The 22,496-nt window shown below is 37.7% G+C and overlaps 1 protein-coding gene across 8 annotated transcripts in view; it reads left to right on the top strand.

Annotated features, from left to right (window-relative positions):
* Positions 1-22,496, top strand: part of TFDP2 (transcription factor Dp-2) — a 291,147-nt gene that overhangs the window by 207,508 nt on the left and 61,143 nt on the right. For all 8 annotated transcript variants that reach the window (XM_023588985.2, XM_058295097.2, XM_058295098.2 and 5 more), the window contains 2 exons: positions 5,040-5,143; positions 22,265-22,386. In XM_023588985.2, coding sequence (XP_023444753.1) covers positions 5,040-5,143; positions 22,265-22,386 — 226 coding nt within the window. The remainder of the gene's footprint in view (positions 1-5,039; positions 5,144-22,264; positions 22,387-22,496) is intronic.

The raw sequence follows: 22,496 nt of genomic DNA, 5'->3' as shown, positions 1-22,496 counted from the left end.
AAGAATTCTTTATGTATTTTAGATACAAACCCCTTACCAGGTAACATGATTTGCAAATATTTTCTCCCATATTATGGGTTGTTTTTCACTATGATAGTGTCCTTTTTTAATTTTTTTTTTATTTAATCCCCCCCCCCCAAGTTGTCTGCTCTCTGTGTCCATTTGCTGTGTGTCCTTCTGTGACTGCTTCTGTCCTTATCAGCGGCATCGGGAATCTGTGTTTCTTTTTGTTGCGTCATCTTGCTGTGTCAGTTCTCCATGTGTGTGGCGCCATTCCTGGGCAGGCTGCACTTTTTCTTTCGCGCTGGGCGGCTCTCTTTACGGGGAGCACTCCTTGCGTGTGGGGCTCCCCTACGCGAGGGACACCCCTGCGTGGCAGGGCACTCCTTGCACGCATCAGCACTGCAAGTGGGCCAGCTCCACATGGGTCAAGGAGGCCCGGGTTTGAACCACAGACCTCCCATGTCGTAGGCGGACGCCCTAACCACTGGGCCAAGTCCACTTCCCTGATAGTGTCCTTTGAAGCACAAAATTTTTAAATTTCAAGTTCATTCACCTGTTTTTTCTTTGTTGCTTGTGTTTTAGGTGTCATATCTAAGAATCTATTGCCAAAGCTGAGGCCAATTAAGATTTATCTGTTTTCCTCTAAGAGTTTTATAGTTCTACCTCTTTTGTTTACGTCTTTGATCCATTTTGAGTTAATTATTGTATATGTGTGATGTAAGAGTCAACCTTCATTCTTTTGCTTTTGGCTATCCAGTTCTCCCAGCACTGTTTTTTGAGAAGACTGTCCTTTCCCCATTGATTGATCTTGGTACCTGTCAAATCAGTTAACCATAGGCATGTGGGTTTATTTCTGGACTCTCAGTTCTGCCCCAGAGATCCACATGTCTGTCCTTCCTGCAGTCCCACAGTCTTGATCACCATTGCTTTCTAGCAAGTTTTGAAATTGGAAGAGTGAGCCTCCTCTTTTGTTCTTTCTCACAGTTATTTTGGTTGTTCCTGGTCCTTTGTAACTCCATGTGAATTTTAGAATCAGTTTGTCAATTTCTATAAAGAAGTTAGCTGGGATTATGGTGAGGATTATGCTGAATCTGTGATCGATTTGGGTAGTACTGACATCTTAACAATATTAAGTCTTCCAAGCCAAGAACATGGGCTGTCTTCTATTACTTTTTACTAATACTTTTCTTTTAATTTTTATGTTTAAATGTTTAGTCTTTCTGGCGTGTTATTATTGTGCAAGGTGAAAATTGAAATCTGTGGTTTCTTTTATCCTAATGGACAATCTTGTCCCAACATCAGTTCTTTTTTTTTTTTTTTTTAAAGATTTATTTATTTGTTTAATTTCCCCCCCTCCCCTGGTTGTCTGTTCTTGGTGTCTATTTGCTGCGTCTTGTTTCTTCGTCCGCCCCCGTTGTCGTCAGCGGCACGGGAAGTGTGGGCGGCGCCATTTCTGGGCAGGCTGCTCTTTATTTTCACGCTGGGCGGCTTTCCTCACGGGCGCACTCCTTGCGCGTGGGGCTCCCCCACGCGGGGGACACCCCTGCGTGGCACGGCACTCCTTGCGCGCATCAGCACTGCGCATGGCCAGCTCCACACGGGTCAAGGAGGCCCGGGGTTTGAACCGCGGACCTCCCATGTGGTAGACGGACGCCCTAACCACTGGGCCAAAGTCCGTTTCCCATCAGTTCTTAAGTAATTCACCTTTCCACCATTGATTTGAAATGCTATACCTTTGCCAATTACAAACTTTTCATATCTAAATGAATTAATTTCTGAATCATTGTTACCTTCTTTATATGCTGCTTTCCAATTCCATATTATTTCAGTTACCGTAACTTTGTAATAATTTTGATAGATGATAGGTTAATATTCTGACACTCCCCTTTCCCCCTTTATCATTCCCCTTTCTCAAAATTATCTCGCTGTCCTTTGCCTTTATTCTTTCAAATACACTTTAGTACCAGTTTGTCAATTTATAAAGTTCCCTCTAAATTCTTTTGATATTTTAACTGACATGACAGATGTGGCTTGATGATTTTTTTTTTTTTGATCAAAGCTTTTTATTCTCAATTTTTTGTTACTGCTTTAGGTTTACATTTATGGTTGATCTGTTCCTTACCTTTATCTTTTTTGTGTCTTGCTTCATTATTTTTTGCAGGCTTTTTACTTTTGCTTCTAACATGGTGGAGCAGAGCTAATGTCATCTTAACTTTTCAGCAACATTAAGGTCATCTGAGAAACAGGCTTTTTCAGGGCTGTGCTCTTTCTCATACATGTGTCCTTTCCTGCCTGAGATTGAGTTTATGGCAATGTCTGTCAATAACATAGTTGCTGCCCTTCCTAGAATCAGATTATTATTCTTCTGTTCAGTGGGTTCATAAACAGGTGAATAACCGTTTTGGGGAGTTTTAATAATAGTGTCAATCTGTAGAAATTGATGACTGCATTTTATGTTAAAAAAAAAGATCCGTGGCACAGTTGCTAGGTGGGGAGCTTAATTTGATGGTACTGGTGGTTCAGTCATGCTTCATAAAAAAGAGCAGTAAACAAAGGACTGGTGTTTACGTTGATTTCAAAGTCACTATGAGTTGTGATCCTTGTTGAAAAAGTGACAAAAGGTACAATTTAGGAAACATTGCAAGAAGTGTAGCATACAGATTAGTGCTGATCAAATGGTATTTAGTTTTGTGTACCTAATCTGTGCCAGGCACTAAAGTAGGTACTGATACACAAAACTGAGAGACATAGCCCACTGAGAGTAATGACTACAAATAAAAAACATTTTGAAGTGCTAGGTAGGGATTGGCTCAGCAGGACCTTCCCAGTGGAAGGAAAGGTACACCAAGACTGTGGTGGGGCCTTTCTGAAACTGGAAAATACTTAATCTGGTTGGAGCGTAGAGTGCTTGTTGAGGGCTAGATGAAGATGAAGGTGGGAGGAGAGGCAGGGATGAGATTTTCAAACAGGGGCTTTTGTGCATTGTTGAGGAGTTGGAGAGGCGTTCAGGGAGTGTTATGGCGTCTTTGAAGACCTTAAGAAGAGGAATGTACAGAACAGTCCTGCCAGTTAAAGGCTTGTTTCTTGCAGGTGTGTGAAGGGTGAGGAAAGCTATTTGAGTTAGAATATGCCGTTAGAGCAGTGGTGCTCAGCCGGGCTGCATGCTGGAATCATCTGGAGAACTTTTAACAATCCGACGCCCAGGTTCATCCTAGATCAGTCACATCAGCAGCTCTGGGGAGTGGGACCCAGGCATACTTAATTTCTATTGCTCCCCAGTGATTGCAGCGATGCCTGAGTTGATGAAGTTCCAAATTAAACAAGTGCCGAGGGTATAAAGAACCAGATTGAGGAACTAGCAAGGAGTATATAGGAGTCACTTAGATGAGAAGGGGTTGAGAGGCCCGATTGACAGAAGATTATTTCTGAATTGGGTCACTTGGTGGATGAGTGTATACCAAGACTTTGTCAAGGCTTGGTCATATACCATGACTGAGAATGTGAAAGAGGTGCAGATTTAGATGCTAGGACTTGCTGAGTAGGCATGAAACAGATGAAGAATTTGACTTTAAAATGGTATTTTTGGGAGAACGATCCACAATGGCACAGAGAGACGCTGAAGGGGAAAAGCTAACAGTGTAGTTGAACAAATCGACGAATGTTGGCGGGATGGGTGAGATCCTGGAGAAGTCGGAGCACAGTAGAGAAGAAATAATTTAAGTGAGAATGAGAGACGTTTCCGTTCAGAGGGAAAGAATGAAATAGTTTATATGAGAACGAGGGACATTTCTACTCAGAGGGAAAGAAGTGAAATACATGACGGTATTTGGATTGATTGTAAAGTTTGAGTAATGAATGGTGATGATGTAATTAACAGCACTGAATTGTATTTATGACTGGTTAGTGGAACAGGTGTAGCTGTTGAGTACCTGCTTCCCATGTATAAGGTCCTAGGTTCCTGGTACCTCCTAAAAAATAATAAAAAAATAAAAAAGATAGAAATTGTAGGTCATATATATGCAAATAAATAAACTGGCAAGAAATATATGTGAGGTTGCAAAGAAGTTCACAGGTTGAGGAGGAAGAACTGTAATTTTGCCTGATTTCCTTACTGCAGGAGATAGGGTATCTGATGAGAATTAGGAGGATTAAAGAGTGTGGTCAAATTTTGAAATAGCTAAAGAAGGAGGGCATCTAAAGAAGAAGACTGAGAAGGAGGTGTCTTTCTAGTCCGGCTCCAAAGTGTTGTTTTTCAGAGGGATTCAATATTGACCCTCTTCTCTTAAATATACTTCCAAGGTGAACTCATTTTTCTATATTCGTTACACTTGTGACATTCAAAGAGAAACGTTGATAGACCAGGTTTTTCCAGAATACTTAAGTATGGTAGTTCAAAAAATAATTGGTTGATTTTTGTTTCATTTTATTTTTTTCATAGCACTTTGCTACCTTAATTTGAAATTATGTTAAAATCACTTGTGAACACTGTACAGATTCCACAAACCCCAACATCAGTAGCTAGTTAGCATCATGATTTTTATGTAATATTATAAAACCCCAATAAACTACCAATTCAACATTTTGAAATTATATTAAATTTTAGTATATTTTATACTATAAAGAAATTCAAATATATATATTTATTTTACTTATCTTACATCTCATACTTTTTTATTCTGTGGTGTCTAACAAAGATATAACTTGATTTCTGAACTCTTTGATGCAAGTTATGACTTTCATTTTATACTCTAGATATTTTTTTCCTCTAAAATCGGAAACCGAATAAAGGTCCAATAGTTCATTATCAGCCTGGAACTATATGTTTTATTGATTTCTTACTTAACAAAACTAATTGTATTCACCACAACAAAGCAGTCATTAGTATGACTTTTCAGTAAGGCTTCTTGTTTAGAACTTGAACCTTGAGGTAATTACAAGTTACTTTAGCAAAACTGGTCAGAACCATAGATGTTAGATAGATTGAAGACAGCTGTGATATTGCAGAACACTGACCTAATATTTTCATATCATTTCAGGTAACATTTCTTTCATCACATTTCCAGTTTCCAGCACCAATTCACCAACAAAGATTTTACCCAAAACCTTAGGACCAATAAATGTGAATGTTGGACCCCAAATGGTAAGCAATTAAAATCTTAGAGTTTAAAAATGTGCTTAGGCAAGGCTAAATTAAAGGATTCTTGTAGTAGAGATGTTTGGTTAACATTTCCATTTAATTTCAGTTATTGTAATAATTAAAAAAAAAATACTCTGTCTTTATCTGAATTGTAACTTATTAAGTCTTGATGAGAAAAAAGGAATTGGGCTCATCAGTGTTTAATCTTCACATATTTGAATCTGTGGATTCTCGATGTATAATATTAAGGTTTTTATTCCCTGTGTGAGGTTTCTCATGCTTTTAGTTGTTGAACTGAGTTTATTTTAAATCTGCTACGTTTTATGTTCTCCTTTTTTCTTTTCCTTAAAAAATAACCTTTACTGTCCTATAGTATGAACTCTCACATAAATTTAATGTATGATCCAAGGGCCAATTTATACTTAGAGCTGTTAATTTGAAATTCTTTCCACTAAAGGATATTTATTTGGTAGGTACATACCTATGAACCTAGATAATTATCCAGATACTTCAAGATAGCTGCTCAATATATTCTAAAATTCTACCAGAAAGCAAAATGAACTATGGTTATAACTCCTGATAAGAAAATCTAAACAATACATTGGGATTGGTTACCAAATCAGGTGCTTTCACTAAGACTCTCTGAAATATGTGAGACATATAGAGCAGCAAAGAACAAAAATCAGAATTTGTGGGTTTGTTGAGGTCAGGAGTATGGTTTGTAGGAGAAAATGGAAATCTTGATGAGGTCAAAGAGCATGATTATTGAGGAAGTAAGTTGGGAAGACAGGCATTGGCATGAGAGTGTAGGATACAGAACCTGTGAGATCACAGGAGAAGCAGTTCTGGTCCAGACAGGTGATGGATTGCTCAGGTGAAGTTGGAAGGTCCCCACGGTTGAGGTAATCAAGGCATTAAGAGACAGTGGTGGTGGGTGGGTCATAGTACAGGCATGGAGAACATCCAGGATGGGGACAGAGGCTGAGGGGGAGAAGAAAATTGTGAGTGTATCATATTTTTTTGATGAATTTGTTACCTTGGCTTTCAATTAAATATAGACATCCACTTACCTCTCTTAGCACACATTTTCACCCAAACACTAATTTAATCACCTTAGAATCCCGGACAAGTTTGCATGCAACTACTCTAAAACTATGCTTTTAATTTTAAATGGCTTCAGCTACTCTTAATAAGAGTACTTGAACATTTAAACACTTTCATTTTCTCATCTGTAGAGCAATACAGATGAATTTTGCCCAGAATGTATGTACAACACTGTTGACTAAATTAAATGCAAAGTTAGACAAAATATCTTTTAATACACTTAATGGTTTCAGAAAGTCTTGAAGTACATATCTACACTCTAGACATAGATAGGTATTTTCCTCAGTGAGTTGAGAGCTGTTAATCATCTACAGAATTCAAGCTCAAGATCCAGCACAATTTACTCTAAATATGTAAGGAATGTATTCTAGCTCTGAATCTCTTAAAGACCGAACACTCAGATAAGTGTCCCCATGTCAGGGTAGTGCAGGGTCTATTTTCAAATATTTGTTTAAACATTTGCCCCCTCACCAGCCACTGCAAAAGGTGCATATGAGAGGAGGCATCTGGCTTTAAGTCCATATTTTGGAATGTAATTACGTAAATGCAAAAACTACAGAAACATATCCAAAGTTTTATGAGTCTGGTCCTCGAAATGCTCTTTTATTTTGAGAGAATATTTTCAGTTGGTGTTTAGCAGTGCTGCCAAGGTTCAAATTTGATCCCCGTTTGGAAACATAATTTTTCTTCTCAAAATCCTAATCTATAAAGAGATGGTCAGTTTGAAACTATTATGCATGTAAGCCATTACACAGGTCAGATGTGACGATATTAAGTACTGCAGACTTAAGAATCAGCACAACAAAGATCAGAAGGAGAAATTTGGGGACTCTCTCTAAAACCAGGCCTGCCCAAGGCTTTAATTTATCTCCTTACTTCTGAGCTGCTTTTTGCTGTTCTGAGTTCTTATGGCAGAAATCGGGAGTTTTCTTTTTGGTTCCTTAATTACTAGAGAACCCCTAGTAGAATCATTTCTAGGATCTCTTCTTCTTCTCTTTTGAACATTGTCCCTCCACCTTCAATCCCTCATCTAGATAGCAGCATGATCTTTTAGACATTTTTGTTCATGATACCTAGAGCTTGTTTAGTATAGAATACTTGAATAAAACCTCACTCATTTGCTTCTTGTAGGCTTTTTTCTTTATCTGCCCTTTAAATTAAAAATAATTATTATTAGAGAAGTAATGAGTTTACAGAAAAATCATGCATAAAATACAAGATTGCCGTACACCATCCCATCACCACCGCTTTGCATTGGTGTGGAAAATTTGTTACTATTAATGACAGCACTTTTAAACAGTAGTTACAATTAATGAAAGATTATTAAATATCACCAATTATTTACATTCGATGTATTTCCCCATATACCACTCTATTATTACTGTATTGTATTAGTATGGGACATTTGTTATAATTCATGAGAGAACATTCTTTTTTTTTTTTTTTTTTTTTTAAAGATTTATTTATTTATTTATTTCCCCCCCTCCCCTGGTTGTCTGTTCTCTGTGTTTATTTCGCTGTGTCTTGTTTCTTTGTCCGCTTCTGTTGTTGTCAGCGGCACGGGAAGTGTGGGCGGCGCCATTCCTGGGCAGGCTGCTCTTTCTTTCGCGCTGGGCGGCTCTTCTTACAGGGCGCACTCCTTGCGCGTGGGGCTTCCCTACGCGGGGGACACCCCTGCGTGGGGTGGCACTCCTTGCGCGCATCAGCACTGCGCATGGGCCAGCTCCACACGGGTCAAGGAGGCCCGGGGTTTGAACCGTGGACCTCCCATGTGGTAGACGGATGCTCTAACCACTGGGCCAAGTCCGTTTCCCGAGAGAACATTCTTAAACTTGTACTGTTGACAATAGTCCATCATCTACAGTAGGGTTCCCTGTGTTGTATAATCCTATCGTTTAATCTTTTAATTTTTATTATGGTAATATATGCATCCTAAAGTTACCTATTTTTAACATCTCCTGTACCATTCAGTGCTGTTGATTACCCTCACAATAATGTGCTGGCATCATTTCCATCCATTTCCAAACTTTTACCATCAGACTAAATAGGAAATCTATACAAGAGAAGCATCAATTCCCTATTCCCTAATCCCAGTCTATCTCCTGGTAACCTATATGCTAGATTTTTAAGTCTATTAGTGTATTTACTATAATTAGTAATAACAGTGAAGTCATAGAATATTTGCCCTTTCATGACTGGCTTATTTCACTCAACATAATGTCTCAGAGTCCATCCATGTTGTCATATGCAGCAGGATTTCATTTCTTCATACAGCTGAATAATATTCCTTTGTATGTATATCCCACACTTCATTTATCCATTCATCACTTGATAGACACTTGGGTTGCTTCCATCTTTTGGCAATTGTGAACAATGCCGCTATGAACATCCATCCATTGGTCTTTTTTTTTTAATTGTGTGGAGAATATATTACCTCCTGCTCTGCCAAATGTGGGTAGACTGCAGAAATTTCTGGAAATGTCCTGTTTGAGCTTCAAATCTAAAATGCCTTCTCTTTCTCCCCCAAATTGGAATATACCCCCCAAAGTAAAAAAAAAATCCATATTATCACATGCATCCAAAATGCATTTCTTCACAGCTAAATAGTGTCCCATCGTAAGTATATACTACAATTTTTTCCACGTTCTCAGTTAATTGTCCTGAGTTATAACTGTCTGTTTAATATAATGATACCATTTGCTCATCTAAGAACCATCTCATAATTTAAAGAATGGCATAGCTGAGAGAGATATTTAGGAAGACATTTCCAAGCAGAGCTGAATTTAAATCACCCTCCAAATACTATAGTTTGTCCTTTTCTTTAATGGAATATTTTATCTGAACATATTTGAAAATGAATCAATTGCTTTTACCATATGACTGAAATATTAACTTTACTGCCTCCAATAAAGTGTCAATAATTTTACAAATAATTAAGTCATTTGTTAAATCAGTATGAGTTGAGACTTTCTTGCACGTATCACTAATCTCTGACATATGTACTACATTTTGTTTATCATTTATTGGTTGATAGACACCTGGGTTGTTTCCAACTTTTAGCAGTTGTGAATAATAATACTTATGAACATTGGTGTGCAAATGTCTGTTCATATCCTTGTTTTCTGTTCTTCTAAATATACTCCTAGTAGTGGGATTACCAGATCATATGGCATTTCTATATTTAGCTTTCTGAGGTACTACCAAACTGTCTTCCACAGAGGCTGCACTGTACCATTTTATTAATACATCCCCACTGCCAGTGGAGTGTTCCAGTTTCTCTGCATCATCTCCAGCACTTTTAGTTTTCTGGGTTTTTTTTATTTTGTTTTGGCTTGGTTTCTTGTTGGTGGTAGTGATTTGTTTTTTTTTTTTTTTTATAATGGCCATTCTATAAGGTGTGAAATGATACCTTATTGTAGTTTTCATCTGTATTTCCCTAATAGCTAGTTGAGCGTCTTTTCATGTACTTTTTGGCCATTTGTATTTCTTCTTTGGAAAAATGTCTTTTCAGCACTTTGGCCAATTTTCTAATTGGGTTGCTTGTCTATTTATCGTTGAGTTGTATGAACTCTTTATATAACATGGAGCTCAAACTCTTATCAGAGATGTGGTATTTTAGTTTGCTAGGGTTGCCGATGGGAAATACCAGAAATGTATTTGCTTTTATAGTGGAAAATTTCCTTGGGGTAAAAGCTTAGAGTTCTGGGGCAAAAATGTCCAAATAAAGGCTTCACAGGAGATGCTTTCTTACTAAAGGTTGGCAGCTGGCAGATCCTGGAGTCCTGCCTTATGGCAAGGCAAAATGGCAGCTCTCAATCAGGGCCTCTGCCTTCTGCTCCAGGGTGCCTTCACTCGGAGCTCGGCTATGGGTGATCCAGCACATGGTGGGGCTCATCTCTAAGCTGTGAACTGCTCTCTGGGCTGGCCTCTTGGGGCCTTCGTTGCTTCAGCATATGTTTCACATGACAGGGTATACTGGCAGCTGTCTTTCCCTGTTTCTACTCCCAGTTCTCAGTTATATAAAACCCAAACAAGAGGGCAGATACCCAACCTGGATCATGCCTCATTATCATAGTCCAATCAAAGGCCCCAAAGTGATCCAGTCAAGTGTCTAATCAAGGTCCCTTAACTGAATCTAATGCAATCAAAGTGTTCCATACCCACAGGAACAGATTAGTTTAAGAACATGTTCTTTTCTGGGATTTACCAAACTGTCATGTATATTTCCTGAAAATTTTCTCTCATAGATTAGCTGCCTCTTCACCATCTAACTAAAGTCATTAAAAGTGGAAAAGTGTTTAATTTTGGGATGGTCCCGTTTATCTATTTTTTTTTTCTTTCATTGCTCATCCTTTGGGTATAACATTTAGGAAACCACCATCTACACAAGATCTTGAAGATGTTTTCCTACATTTTCTTCAAGGAGTTTTATGGTTCTAGCTTTTATAATTAGGTCTTTGATCCATTTTGAGTTTTTTTCCCCCTCCTTTTCCCCCTGCCCTGCTGTTTTTGCTGTCTGTGTCCATTCTCTGTGTGTGATCTTCTGTGTCTATTTCTTTCTTTTTTTTGTCTTCTCTTCTTATTTTTTCTCCTCTAGGATTTGTCAAGATTTGATCCTGGGAACCTCTGATGTGGAGAGATGTTCCCTGTCACTTGTGCCACTTCAGTTCCTGGTTTCTGTTGCACCTCACCTTGATCCTCCCCTTTGTCTCTCTTTTGTTGGGTCATTATTCTCCCATATGGTAGGCAGAAGCCCAATCACTTGAGCCACATCCACTTCCCTTGAGTTCATGTTTGTGTAAGGTATGAGATGGAGTCCTCTTTCTTTCTTTTAGCCATGGATATCCAGTTCTCCCAGCACCATTTGTTGAATAGACTCTTCTGACTAGCTAAATGAATTTGACAGCCTTGTCAAAAATCACTTGACCTTAGATGTGAGGGTCTATTTCAGAATTCTCAGTTTGATTCTTTTGGTCAGTATGTCTATCTTTATGCCAGTACCATGCTGTTTTTACCGCTGTCACTAAATAATATGCTTTAAAGCCAGGAAATGAGAGTCCTCCAACTTCATCTTTTTTAAGATATTTTTGGCTATTCGGGGCCCCTTACCCTTGCAAATAAATTTGATAACTGGCTTTTCCATTTCTGCCAAAAAGGCTGTTAAGAGTGTACATGTTAACAGTATTTAGTCTTCCAGTCCATGAATTCACAATGTCCTTCTGAGTCTTCTTTGGTTTCTTTTAGCAATATTTTGTATTTTTCTGAATACAGGTCCTTTATGTCCTTGGTTAAGTTTATTCCTAAATATTTGATTCTTTTACTTGCTATTGTAAATGGAATTTTTTCTGACTTGCTTCTCAGATTGCTCATCAGTAGCATCTAGAAATGCTACTGATTTTTGCAGACTTATCTTGTATGCCCGCCCTTTGCTGAACTTGTCTATTGTTTCTAGTAACTTTGTTGTGGACTTTTTGAGATTGTCTAGGTATAAGATCATAGCGTCAGAGAATAGTATTTTCTTCGTAGTGAAACTTAGAATTATTACTTAGTTTCACTTTTACCTTTACTCTTTGACTGCCTTTTATTTCTTTTTCTTGCCTAATGGCTCTGGCTAAAACTTAAAGCACAATATTGAATAGCAGTGATAAGACTGAGCATCCTTGTCTTGTTCCAGATCTCATTAGGATAGTGTTATCTTTCATCGTTATCGTTAAGTACAATGTTAGCTGTGGGTTTTACCAAGTTAAGAAAATTTCATTCTATTCCTATCTTTTGGAGTGTTTATCAAAAAAAGGATTCTGTATTTTGTAAGATGCTTTTTCTGCATCAATGGAGAGGATCATGTGATTTTTCCTTTTCAATTTATTAATGCGGTTTATTACACTAATTGATTTTCTTGTGTTCAACCACCCTTACATATCTGGGATAAAACCCACTTGATTGTGGTATATAATTCCTTTAATGCACCTTTGGATTGAGTTAGCAATTATTTTGTTGAGGATTTTTCTATCTATACTCATTAGAGTAATTTATCTATAATTTTCTTTTATTGTAGTATCTATCTGGCTTTAGCATTAATATGATGTTAATTGGCTTCATAGAGTTCATTTGGTAGTGGTCCTTCCTGTTCAAATTTTTTGGAAGAGTTTGAGCAAAATTGCTATTAGATCTGTGAAGGACTGGTAGAATTCACCTGTGAAGCTGTCTGGTCCAGGGTTTATTTGGGGAGGTTTTTGATGACTGTTTCAATCTCTTTAACTGTGATTGAGTTCTTGAGGTCTTCTTTTTCTTCTAAGGTCAGTGTAGGTTCTTTGTGTATTTGCAGGAATTTGTCTGTTCCGTCCATGGTACCTAGTTTTTTGGTGTACAGTTTTTCATAGTATCCTCTTATTATCTCTTTTATTTTGGCAGGCTCAGTAATGTCCCTCTCTCTCATTTCTGATTCTTAAAATGCATTTGCATCTTACATTTTTTTCTTTATCAGTCTAGCTTTTGCTGATTTTATTGATCTTCTCAAAGAATCACCTTTTGGTTTTGTTGATTTTACTGTTATTTTCCTCGGGTTTATTTATTTCTGCCCTAATCTTTGTTATTTCTTTGGCTTGCTTCAGGATTATCTTCTTTTTCTAGTTCTTCCAGGTATGCAATTAGGTCTTTGATTTTAGTTCTTTTTTTTTTTTTAATATAAGCATTGAGGACTATAAATTTCCCTCTCAGCACTGCCTTCACTTTGTCCCATAGGTTTTTGTTTTCTTTTAAAGATTTATTTATTTATTTATTTCATCTCATGGTATTTACTGATTTCTCTTGTTGTTTTATCTCCATATATCTGTGAATTTTCCTTTTTTCTGCCTCCTATTTCTAGCTTCATTCCATTATGGTCAGAGAAAGTGCTTTATATAATTTGAATCTTTTTAAATTTATTGAGACATGTCTTATGACTCAGCATATGGTCTACCCTGGGGAAGGGTCCATGAGCAGTTGAGAAGAATATGTATATACTCCTGTTTGGGGATGCAGAGTTCTGTGTGTATCTCTTTGGTTTAGTTCATTTATCATACCATTCAGGCTCTCCATATATTTATTGATCTATCCAGTGCCGAGAGTGGTGTGTTAGTGTCGAGACGTCTATTTCTCCCTTCAGCTTTGCCAGTGTGCGCTGCATGCATTTTGAGGCACCCTGACCAAGTGCATATCTATTTATGATTGTTATTTCTTCTTCGTGAATTGCCCTTTTGATTAATATGTAATGTCCGTCTTCATCTCTTAGAACAGTGTTGGATATAATATCTATTTCATCCATTATTAGTGTCCCTACTCAAGATCTTTTTTGGTTACTATTTGTGTGGAATATCTTTTTCCAACCTTTCAATTTCAGCCCAGTTTTGTCTTTGCATTTAAGGTGAGTCTTGTGTAGACCAGCATATAGATGGCTTTTTTTTTTTGTTTTTAATCCAGTTTGTCAGTCTGTTTTTTTCCTCCAATAAATAAATTTTATTGATACATATTAATAAAGCATACAATTTATCCAAAGAGTACAGTGAGTGATATTTCTCATAATGACATATAGTGCGTTCATCACTTCAATCATTATTAAATTTTCATTATTTTAATAATAATAAACAAAAAACAGAAAAACAAGAAAATTCTACAACTCTCTATCTCTGTTTCCCCTGCTGTTCATAGCTGCTATTTCTTGTTATTCTTGCACAAATTATTTATTTGTTTATTAAGCAGTGTTATTGAGATATATTCACATACCATGTGATCTATCCAAAGTGTATAATCAATAGCTTTTTTCTTTTAGCTGTTAAAAAGTCCTTTATAGTAAAATTGTAAAATAAATAGAAAAAGAGATTGAAAGAAATTACAAATTTTAAAAGAGTGCAAGGCCAAGTTAGATTTAATATAACCAATTATAAAAAATAGATAGCATAGCAACAAACATTTATAAATATAAATAGTAATTCAAATATAGTAGAAATTAATTATAACATAATTCTAATTTTTATATTAAAGCTCCAACTATTGGACATGGTAATCTCTAGGAATGAAATAAATTATTGGTTTAGTTATTTAATTTCCATTTGGGCCATAATTCTTTCTAGATAAGCAAATTACTATTGGGGAATTCTTCACATATTATTGGAATGAATTACAACAGGTAATTTGCCAGCTCATAATTTTATGAGGCAGAAAAACTTAACATCTTGTTCAGCAGTAGTCATGCTAAATCATTATTGATCCAGATGGATTATTTTACTTAAAGAGTGTGAATAAGAAAGGGTTAGAGAAAAATGAAGTGTCCAAATACCTCTTCTCCAGACCTCTTCAGTTAAAAGCAAGTGTTTGTTTTATATGAAAAAAATTACAGAATACTGATCACAGGAACAATTTGCCAGTTGCACTGAGTAAGTATTGTTCATACACTATAATGTTGTTCTTTTACATTTATCTGGTCTACTGCTGGTCTTTTTTGGTTACTGTTTGAATGGAATACCTTTTTCCCACTTTTTACTTTTAACCTGGTTGTTTCCTTATGTCTGAGGTGGGTCTCTTGTAGACAGCATTTAGACAGCTCATATTTTTAAAATCCATTCTGTCAGTCTATGTCTTATGATTGGGGAGTTCATAAAGATATTACTTACTTCACCCATTTTGTCCTTCAGCTCTCTGTTGTCATATCGTTATATGATCTGTTTATCCTTTAGTTTACCCTTCCTAATAATCTTATTTCTAAACTCTTCTCTAAATCTCTCCTTGTTTTTTCTTTTCAGGTTGAGCACCCCCTTTAGTATCTCTTGTAAGTCTGGTCTTTGGGTAACATATTCTCTCAATTTTTATTTATCTGTGAAGACTTTGAACTCACCATCATTTTTCAGGACAACTTTGCCAGATACAGAATACTTGGCTGGCAGTTTTCTCTTTCAGTACCTTAAATACCACTTTCTTCTCTCCTCCATTGTTTCTGATGAGATATTGGCACTTAGTCTTATTGAGCTTCCCTCAGTAAGAGGGCACTGGTTCACCATGCAGACAATGATGCATTACTTTTCTCTTCTTTCTGAATCCTCTCTTTGCCTGTGGCATTTGACATTCTAAATAGTAGGTGTCTCGGGTTAAGTCTCTTTGGCTTTATTCTATGTGAGGTGTGTTATCCATCTTGGATATTGATATTATGTCTGTTATAAGGGTTGGGAAATATTCAGTCATTTCCTCAAATATTCTTTTGCTCCCTTTCTGTTCTCTTCAACTTTGGATATCCATAATGCATGTGTTAGCATGTTTCACATTGTCATTCAGTTCCCTGAGACCCTGTTCTGTTTTTTTAATTCTTTCCTCTTTCTGTTCTGTCTTCTTAAGTTCAGATGGTCTGTCTTCTAATTCATTACTTCTGTCCTCAGCCAATCAAATCTGCTATTATATACCTCTAATATATTTTTAATCTCATGCATTCTGCCTGTCATTGCCATAAACTCTGTGAATTTTCTTTGCAGGCTTTCGAATTATTATTTATGCTCACCCATTGTCTTCTTAATATCCTTTTTATCTCTTTCGCCATATTTTCCTTCACCCCCTTGAATTGATTTAGGAGATAGGTGTGAGCATCATTGATTAAATCCTGTGTCTCGTCGGAATTTTTGATTTGTTCCTTTAGCAGGGGCATCTGTTCCTCTTTGTTAGTATAGCTTGTAATTTTTTGCTAATATCTAGGCATCTGATTATGTTGGTGAATTTACCCCGATCAAATATCTTTCTTGCCTAGTGGTTTTGCTTCATGCCTCTTCTTTTATTTTTGGTCAGCTTATTCTAAATCTTTAAAATTACCCAGCTTAAGTTATCAAAATGGGACCAGGGATCCCTCGAGGGTGCAAACCAATCGTGAGGGATGGGACATGAGACTCCAAAAAGCTTTTCTTTCTTCTTGCAGTTTTCTGGCCTGCCCGCAGATGGCGATCTTTGTCAAATCTTTCCATGGAGGTGTCTCTTTCAACCTTCGCTTGCTGGGCTGGCTAGAGCCAAGATTTAAAGCATGTCCTGCTGGCCGAACTCACTGAAGAGAAACTGCTCTTGCCCCCCACCATGCCCTCCCACTTTCCAGCGGGGAAGACCTCCTTTTCACTCTCAGTTGGCCACAGTTTGTCACAGGTTTTCCCCAGGCTGTTTGCCTTGAAGGTGGGGGGTAGGTGCTGTTCTGAGTCATGAGGGAGGGTGACTGAAGGTTTTCATTTCCTCCTCTTTGTCTCTCTGTCCCTTTCCCTCCTGGACTCTGTAGCACTCTCCTGGTCTGCAGGTCCCCAAAGCAGCTTCCTTGGACAACTCTTTGCCCTTCTTCCATTGTTCTTGTAATTGAGTTGAGCCCTGCCTATGTACCTGATGCCATATTCCTGGAAGTGCCCTTTCCGTAACTTTCATTATGTTGTGTGTGTTCTCATTTGATTTGTTGCAAGGTATTTACTGATTTTCCTTGCAATTTATTCTTTGACCCACTGATTGTGTAAGAGTATGTTAACTTTCATGTATTTGTCAATTCTCCAGTTTTCAACATTACTGATTTCTAGCCTCAATCGATTATGCTCAGAGAAAGTGCTTTGTAAAATCTCAATCTTTTTAAATTTTTGATACTTGTTCTGTGACCCAACGTGTCTATTCTAGAGAATGATCCATGCACACTTGAGAAGGATGTGTATCGCTTTCTGTTTTGGAGTGCAATGTTTTGTATATGTCTGTTAGGTCTAGTTCATTATCATATTATTCAAGTTCTCTGTTTCCTTATTGATGCTCTGTTTAGATGTTCCATTTATTGATGAGTGTGGTGGACTGAAATCTGTAACTATATTTTTTTATTTAAGAAAATTTTTATTGAAGGATAGCTTCCGTACATGAGCATACATAAACAATCAGTGTATAGGAAAAGCTGTGAGCTTACAACACAAACATGCATATCACCATTCAGGGCTCCCATACGTCACCACCAATACCTTGCATTGTTGTGAAGCATTTGTTACAAACCATGCAAGAGCATCATCGAAGTATTACTACTAACTGTAGCCCATACAGTTAATATGTTTGATGTATTTTTCCCCCAACCTACCAGATTATTAACACCCTGTCTTTGTAGTATATGTTTGTTATTATAGTTCACTTATGTTCTGTTACCCACAGTCCATCTTCCACCACAGGACTGACTGTGTTATACAGTTCCATAGCTTGTACAATCCGTTCTAAGTAGACGCTTGGTAGCTCTCATTTTCATCACAGAGTTATGCTGTCATCACCTCCATTTTAGAATATTCTCATTACTCCAAAAGGAAAAAGCCCATAACTTTTATTAGTCAGCCAAAGGGGTGCTGATGCAAAATACCAGAAATCTGCTGGGTGTTATAAAGGGTATTTATTTGGGGTAGGAGCTTACAGTTACCAGGCCATGAAGCATAAGTTACTGCCCGCACCAAAGTCTATTTCCACATATTGGAGCAAGGTGGCTGCTGATGTCTGTGAGGGTCAGGCTTCCTGGGTTCCTCTGGGCTCTCCTCTGTTTCCTCTACAAGGTCAGCTGTAGACTATGAGGCTCTCTAGGCTTCGCCTCTCTCCACAAGGTCAGCTGTAGACTATCAGGCAAATGGCTTTGTCTCTTTCCCTGGGGCTCCAGCTTCAGCATCAAACTCCAACATCAGAAACCCAAAAATCTCTCCGTCATGCCTTTTATCTATAAATCCCCACCCACCAAGGGGCGGGGACTCAGTGCCCTAATGACATGGCCCAATTAAAACCCTAATCATAACTCAATCAGGCCCAGGTACAGATCAGATTACAAACATAATCCAATATCTATTTTTGGAATTCATAACCAAATCAAACTGCTACAACCCCTTATACCTCCCATTGTTGTCCCTTAGAATTAATATAATTTTTTATTTGCCATTGCTGCAAAAATATTACAATAGTACAGTTAATTAGCATCCTTAAGTTACATTAGTTGTAATTTACCCATGTATCACCATATGCTTTACATGAAGTCTTCAATTATTGTGGAGATGTCTGTTCCTTCCTTCAGTTTTGCCAGTGCTGCAACATGCATTTTGGTGCCCTATGGTTAGGTGCGTAAATATTTATGACTGTTACTTCTTTATAGATTACCCCTTTTGTTAATATATAGTGTCCTTCTTTGTCTCATATAGCAGTTTTGCATTTAAAGTCTATTTTGTCCAATATTAGTACAGCTACCTCACTTCTTTTCTAGTTACTGTTTGCATGGAATATCTTTTCACAACCTGTCACTTTCAAACTATTTGTGTTTTGGGTCTAAGGTGAGTTTCCTGTAAATAACATATAGTTAGGTCATACTTTTTTAACCATTCTACCAATCTGTGGCTTTTAATTAGGGAGTTTAATCCATTAACATCAATGTTATTAATGTAAAGGCAGTAATTACTTCAGCCAGTTTACCCTTTGGTTTTTCTATGTCCTTTTTTTTTTTTTTGGTCTCTTTTTTTAAACCCTTTTAGTTACCCTTATTATTATCTTCATTTCTATACTCTACTCCAAGCCTCTCTTTTTTGTGTTTTCATTTTCTTTTTTTTCTTTTTTTTTAAGATTTATTTATTTTCCCCCTTCCCCTCCTCCTTTCCCCGCCCTGCTGGTTTTTTTTTTTTTTGTTTTGGTTTGGGTTTTTTGTTTATTTGCTGTGTGATCTTCTGTATCTATTTCTCTCTTTGTTTTTTCTTCTCATTTTTTCCTTTAAGATTCACTGGGATTTGATCCTGGAGACCTCTGATATGGAGAGAGTTTCCCTGTCAACTGCACCACCTCAGTTCCTGGTTTCTTCTGCACTTCACCTTGACTTTCCTTTTGTCTCTCTTTTTGTTGCATCATCATCTTGCTGTGTGACTCACTTGTGCAGGCACTGGCTCGCCATGTGGACCCTTGCATGGGCACTCAGCCATGTGGGCACATGCACGGGTACTTGGCTCATCGTGTGGGTACTCAGCTTGCCACATGGGCCCTCAGCTCTCCACATGGGCACTCAGCTCACTGTGTGGGCCCTCAGCTCTCCACACGGGCACTCAGCTCACCGCGTCGACCCTCAGCTCGCCATGAGGGCACTCAGCTCACCGTGCAGGCATGCTTTCTCTTCTTTTTCACCAGGAGACCCCAGGGATCAAACCCAAGTCCTCCCATGTGGTAGGCAGAAGCTCTATCACTTGAGCCACATCCTCTTCCCTGTGTTTTAATTTTCATTTGCCTCAAGATATTTCCTGATTTCTCCTTTGACCCATTGGTTATTTAAGAGTATATTGTTTAATTTCTACATATATGTGAAGTTTCTAGTTCTTCCTCTATTATTGATTTCCAGTTTCATTTCATTGTGATTGGAAGAGATACATTTTATATTTTTTTAAATTTATTGAGACTTCTTTGTTACCTAACCTATGTTCTCTACCGGAGAATGATCCATGTGCAGTAGGGATAAATGTTCTCTTGCTGTTGGGTGAAGGGATCTATATATATATGGTATTAGAGTACATTCAAGTCTTCTGTTTCCTTATTGTCCTCTCTCTACATAGTTTCTCTGTTACTGAAAGTGATAAATTGAAATCTCCTTTTAATGTCAAACTACCTATTTTTCCCTTCAAATCAATATTTGCTTCATATATTATGTGACTCTCCTGTTAAGTGCTTATATTTTTATAATTGTTACGTATTCTTGTTGAATTGACCCCTTTATCAGTGTGTTATGACCTTCTTTGTCCCTTGTCACAGTTTTTTATTTAAAGTCAGTTTTATCTGATAGTAGTATCGTTAATTTCTCCTCTCTTTTGGTTAATACTTGCATGGTGTAGTTTTTCCATTCTTTCACTTTCACTTTGCTTAATGTCTTTGAATTTAAGTTGAGTCTCATTTTTTTTTTTGCATTGTACCTTATTGAACCCCTTTTCATTTCTATCTGGATGTAATTTTCATATATTTTCTTTATAGTTATCTTGGAGTTGATATTTAACATCCTAAATGTGTAACAATCATTATTCATTTGCTATCAGCTTAACTTTAGTAGCATACACTTCACTATTCCTATGGCCCTTCACCCCCACACACCTTTTTTTGGTACTTTTTACAGATTATATTTTTGCAGGTTTATGTCTGAAACACCAGTTTATAATTACTTTTTATGTGTTTACATTTTAGCACTTGTAAGAAGTGGAGTTACACAGCAAAAAATATGATGCAGTGGTAATAACTACCCAAATTGTTACTTTTACCAGCATCTTTATTTCTTTATGCCAGTTTGATCCACTGTATAATGTCCTTTCCTTTCGGTCTGAAGAACTCCTTTAATTAGCATTGCTTGTAGGGCAGGTCTAGTGGTAATGAACTCCCTTTCTCTGTATTTTCCTTCATTTCCTTGGGCATATTGAATTTTTTTTTTTTAATATCTTTTCATCTAATATAACACAGTGTGGTCTTGTTCATTGATGTTTTTTGGAATTTTATCCCCTTAGTTCTGGATGGACCATCATTTTCTGTTTCTTTATTTGCCTTGTAATCCTTTGTTGCACACTGTACATTTTAGTGCCTTAAAACATTAACTCTGAAGTTTACTCCCTGAGCTGTCTGTTCCTTGGGCTTGTATCCAGCCTAGTGATAAAACATATTTTCTTGAGTTCCAGGAGCTAACCAATTCAAATAAACCAATGCAAAAAACACTTTTCACCATCTTGGCAAATTAGCTTTTCGCTACTCATGCTCTCCTTCAGACTTCAGCTCTCTTACCAAGAAGGTCAGCTCAAGGTGAATGCAAAGTGCAGGGCCCTCCCGTCTTTTCTGGGCCTGTGTCTTTTCCTGCACTTGTGTTTGGTAGTAGACTTTGGAGTTCCCCTGTTTACATGAATTTGAATGCTCCCTCTACTTCCCAGGAAACAGACCTGTTCCCTCTTCTGGGTCTTCTGCTGTAGGACATACAGCAGCTTTGCCCTAGGCCACTCTCATTAATAGTTTCTTATACTGGTTTTCTTGACACAGGCTGCTTTTGCCTGGAGGCCTCTCGAGATTTTGAGAGGGGGGATGCTGAAGTGAGGTTTCTCCAGTCAGACTTTCCCAGCTGGAGCAAGGCCAGGGACACACGAAGGGAGCCCTGGGGAGGGGCCGGCAAAGGGGCCGGGAAGGGTGCCAGGAGCTTCTCATAAGGCTCTTTGAAGCTGGGTCTTTTTGTTTTGGCACTTGCCCAGTAAATACCTGTAACTGTTTTCTATAGGTTTAGGGAAGCTATACTGTCTTAAGACTTCTCTGCTTATTTTACCTGGGGTGTTTTGGAAGAATGGCTGCCCTCAGAGCCAGGCCCCAGTGATATGAAGTAGATAATCAAAAGCAATGATCAGCAATGGACTGCACATCCTTCCCCCAGAACGTGGGGGAGGCGGGGGAGTCAGTCTTTATATCCCACTCTGGCACCTGCATGCTGCACTGGGTGCTGGAGTTGAGGACCTTACTACTGCTAGCCACGAGCATATTTTATGATCTTTAAAATGTATTTGAAGAATAGTTAATGACATGAGAAAATGCTCTTGAAAAAAAAACAAAATAAAAATTCCATTTATATAATAATCCAAATTATATTGTGTCTTTGTGTATATACTGGACCATCAAGATGATTTGCGTTACCCTGTTTCTAATAAATCAAGTTCTACTGCAGTTAGGTTCCACAATTTCAAAGAAATATGTTCCTCTTCTTGATTTTCAAAACATTTTCAGTTATCCACGTGATTCTTCCAAATCGCTATTCACTTGATGAAATCTGCATTTGGGACCTCATTTAGATGTCAGTATTCAGGATAATTGTGCTTCAAGATTCCAGGATGTAAGTCAATCAAAGATAATTTTTATATTTTAGGTGTTGATATTAAGTACATTTGAGGCAGCAAGTTTTCCTCCATATAAGGAGGTTAATAATCACCATTATTTTCTGCCTATAGGCTTTTCTTAGTATCTAAAAATACTGATTTCTTTATCCTTGACTTCCAGATTATAAGCACACCACAGAGACTCACCAGTTCAGGAAGTGTTCTGCTCGGGAGCCCCTACCCGCCTGCACCGGCAATGGTTACGCAGACACACATAGCAGAGGCTGCTGGCTGGGCCCCAGGGTAAGAGCGGGTTCATCACTGTCTTAGAACTGTTTTCGTTCATTGGCTTGATTAATTTTTTTTCTCACTATCCTGTCTTCCATACTTGTTTTCTGTTAGTCTAGTTCTTA

The sequence above is a fragment of the Dasypus novemcinctus genome, chromosome 4 (genome assembly GCF_030445035.2).
Source record: "Dasypus novemcinctus isolate mDasNov1 chromosome 4, mDasNov1.1.hap2, whole genome shotgun sequence".
NCBI lineage: Eukaryota > Metazoa > Chordata > Mammalia > Cingulata > Dasypodidae > Dasypus > Dasypus novemcinctus.
The sequence above is the reverse complement of the archived record's forward strand: the minus strand, read 5'-3'. Positions and strand labels throughout refer to the sequence as shown.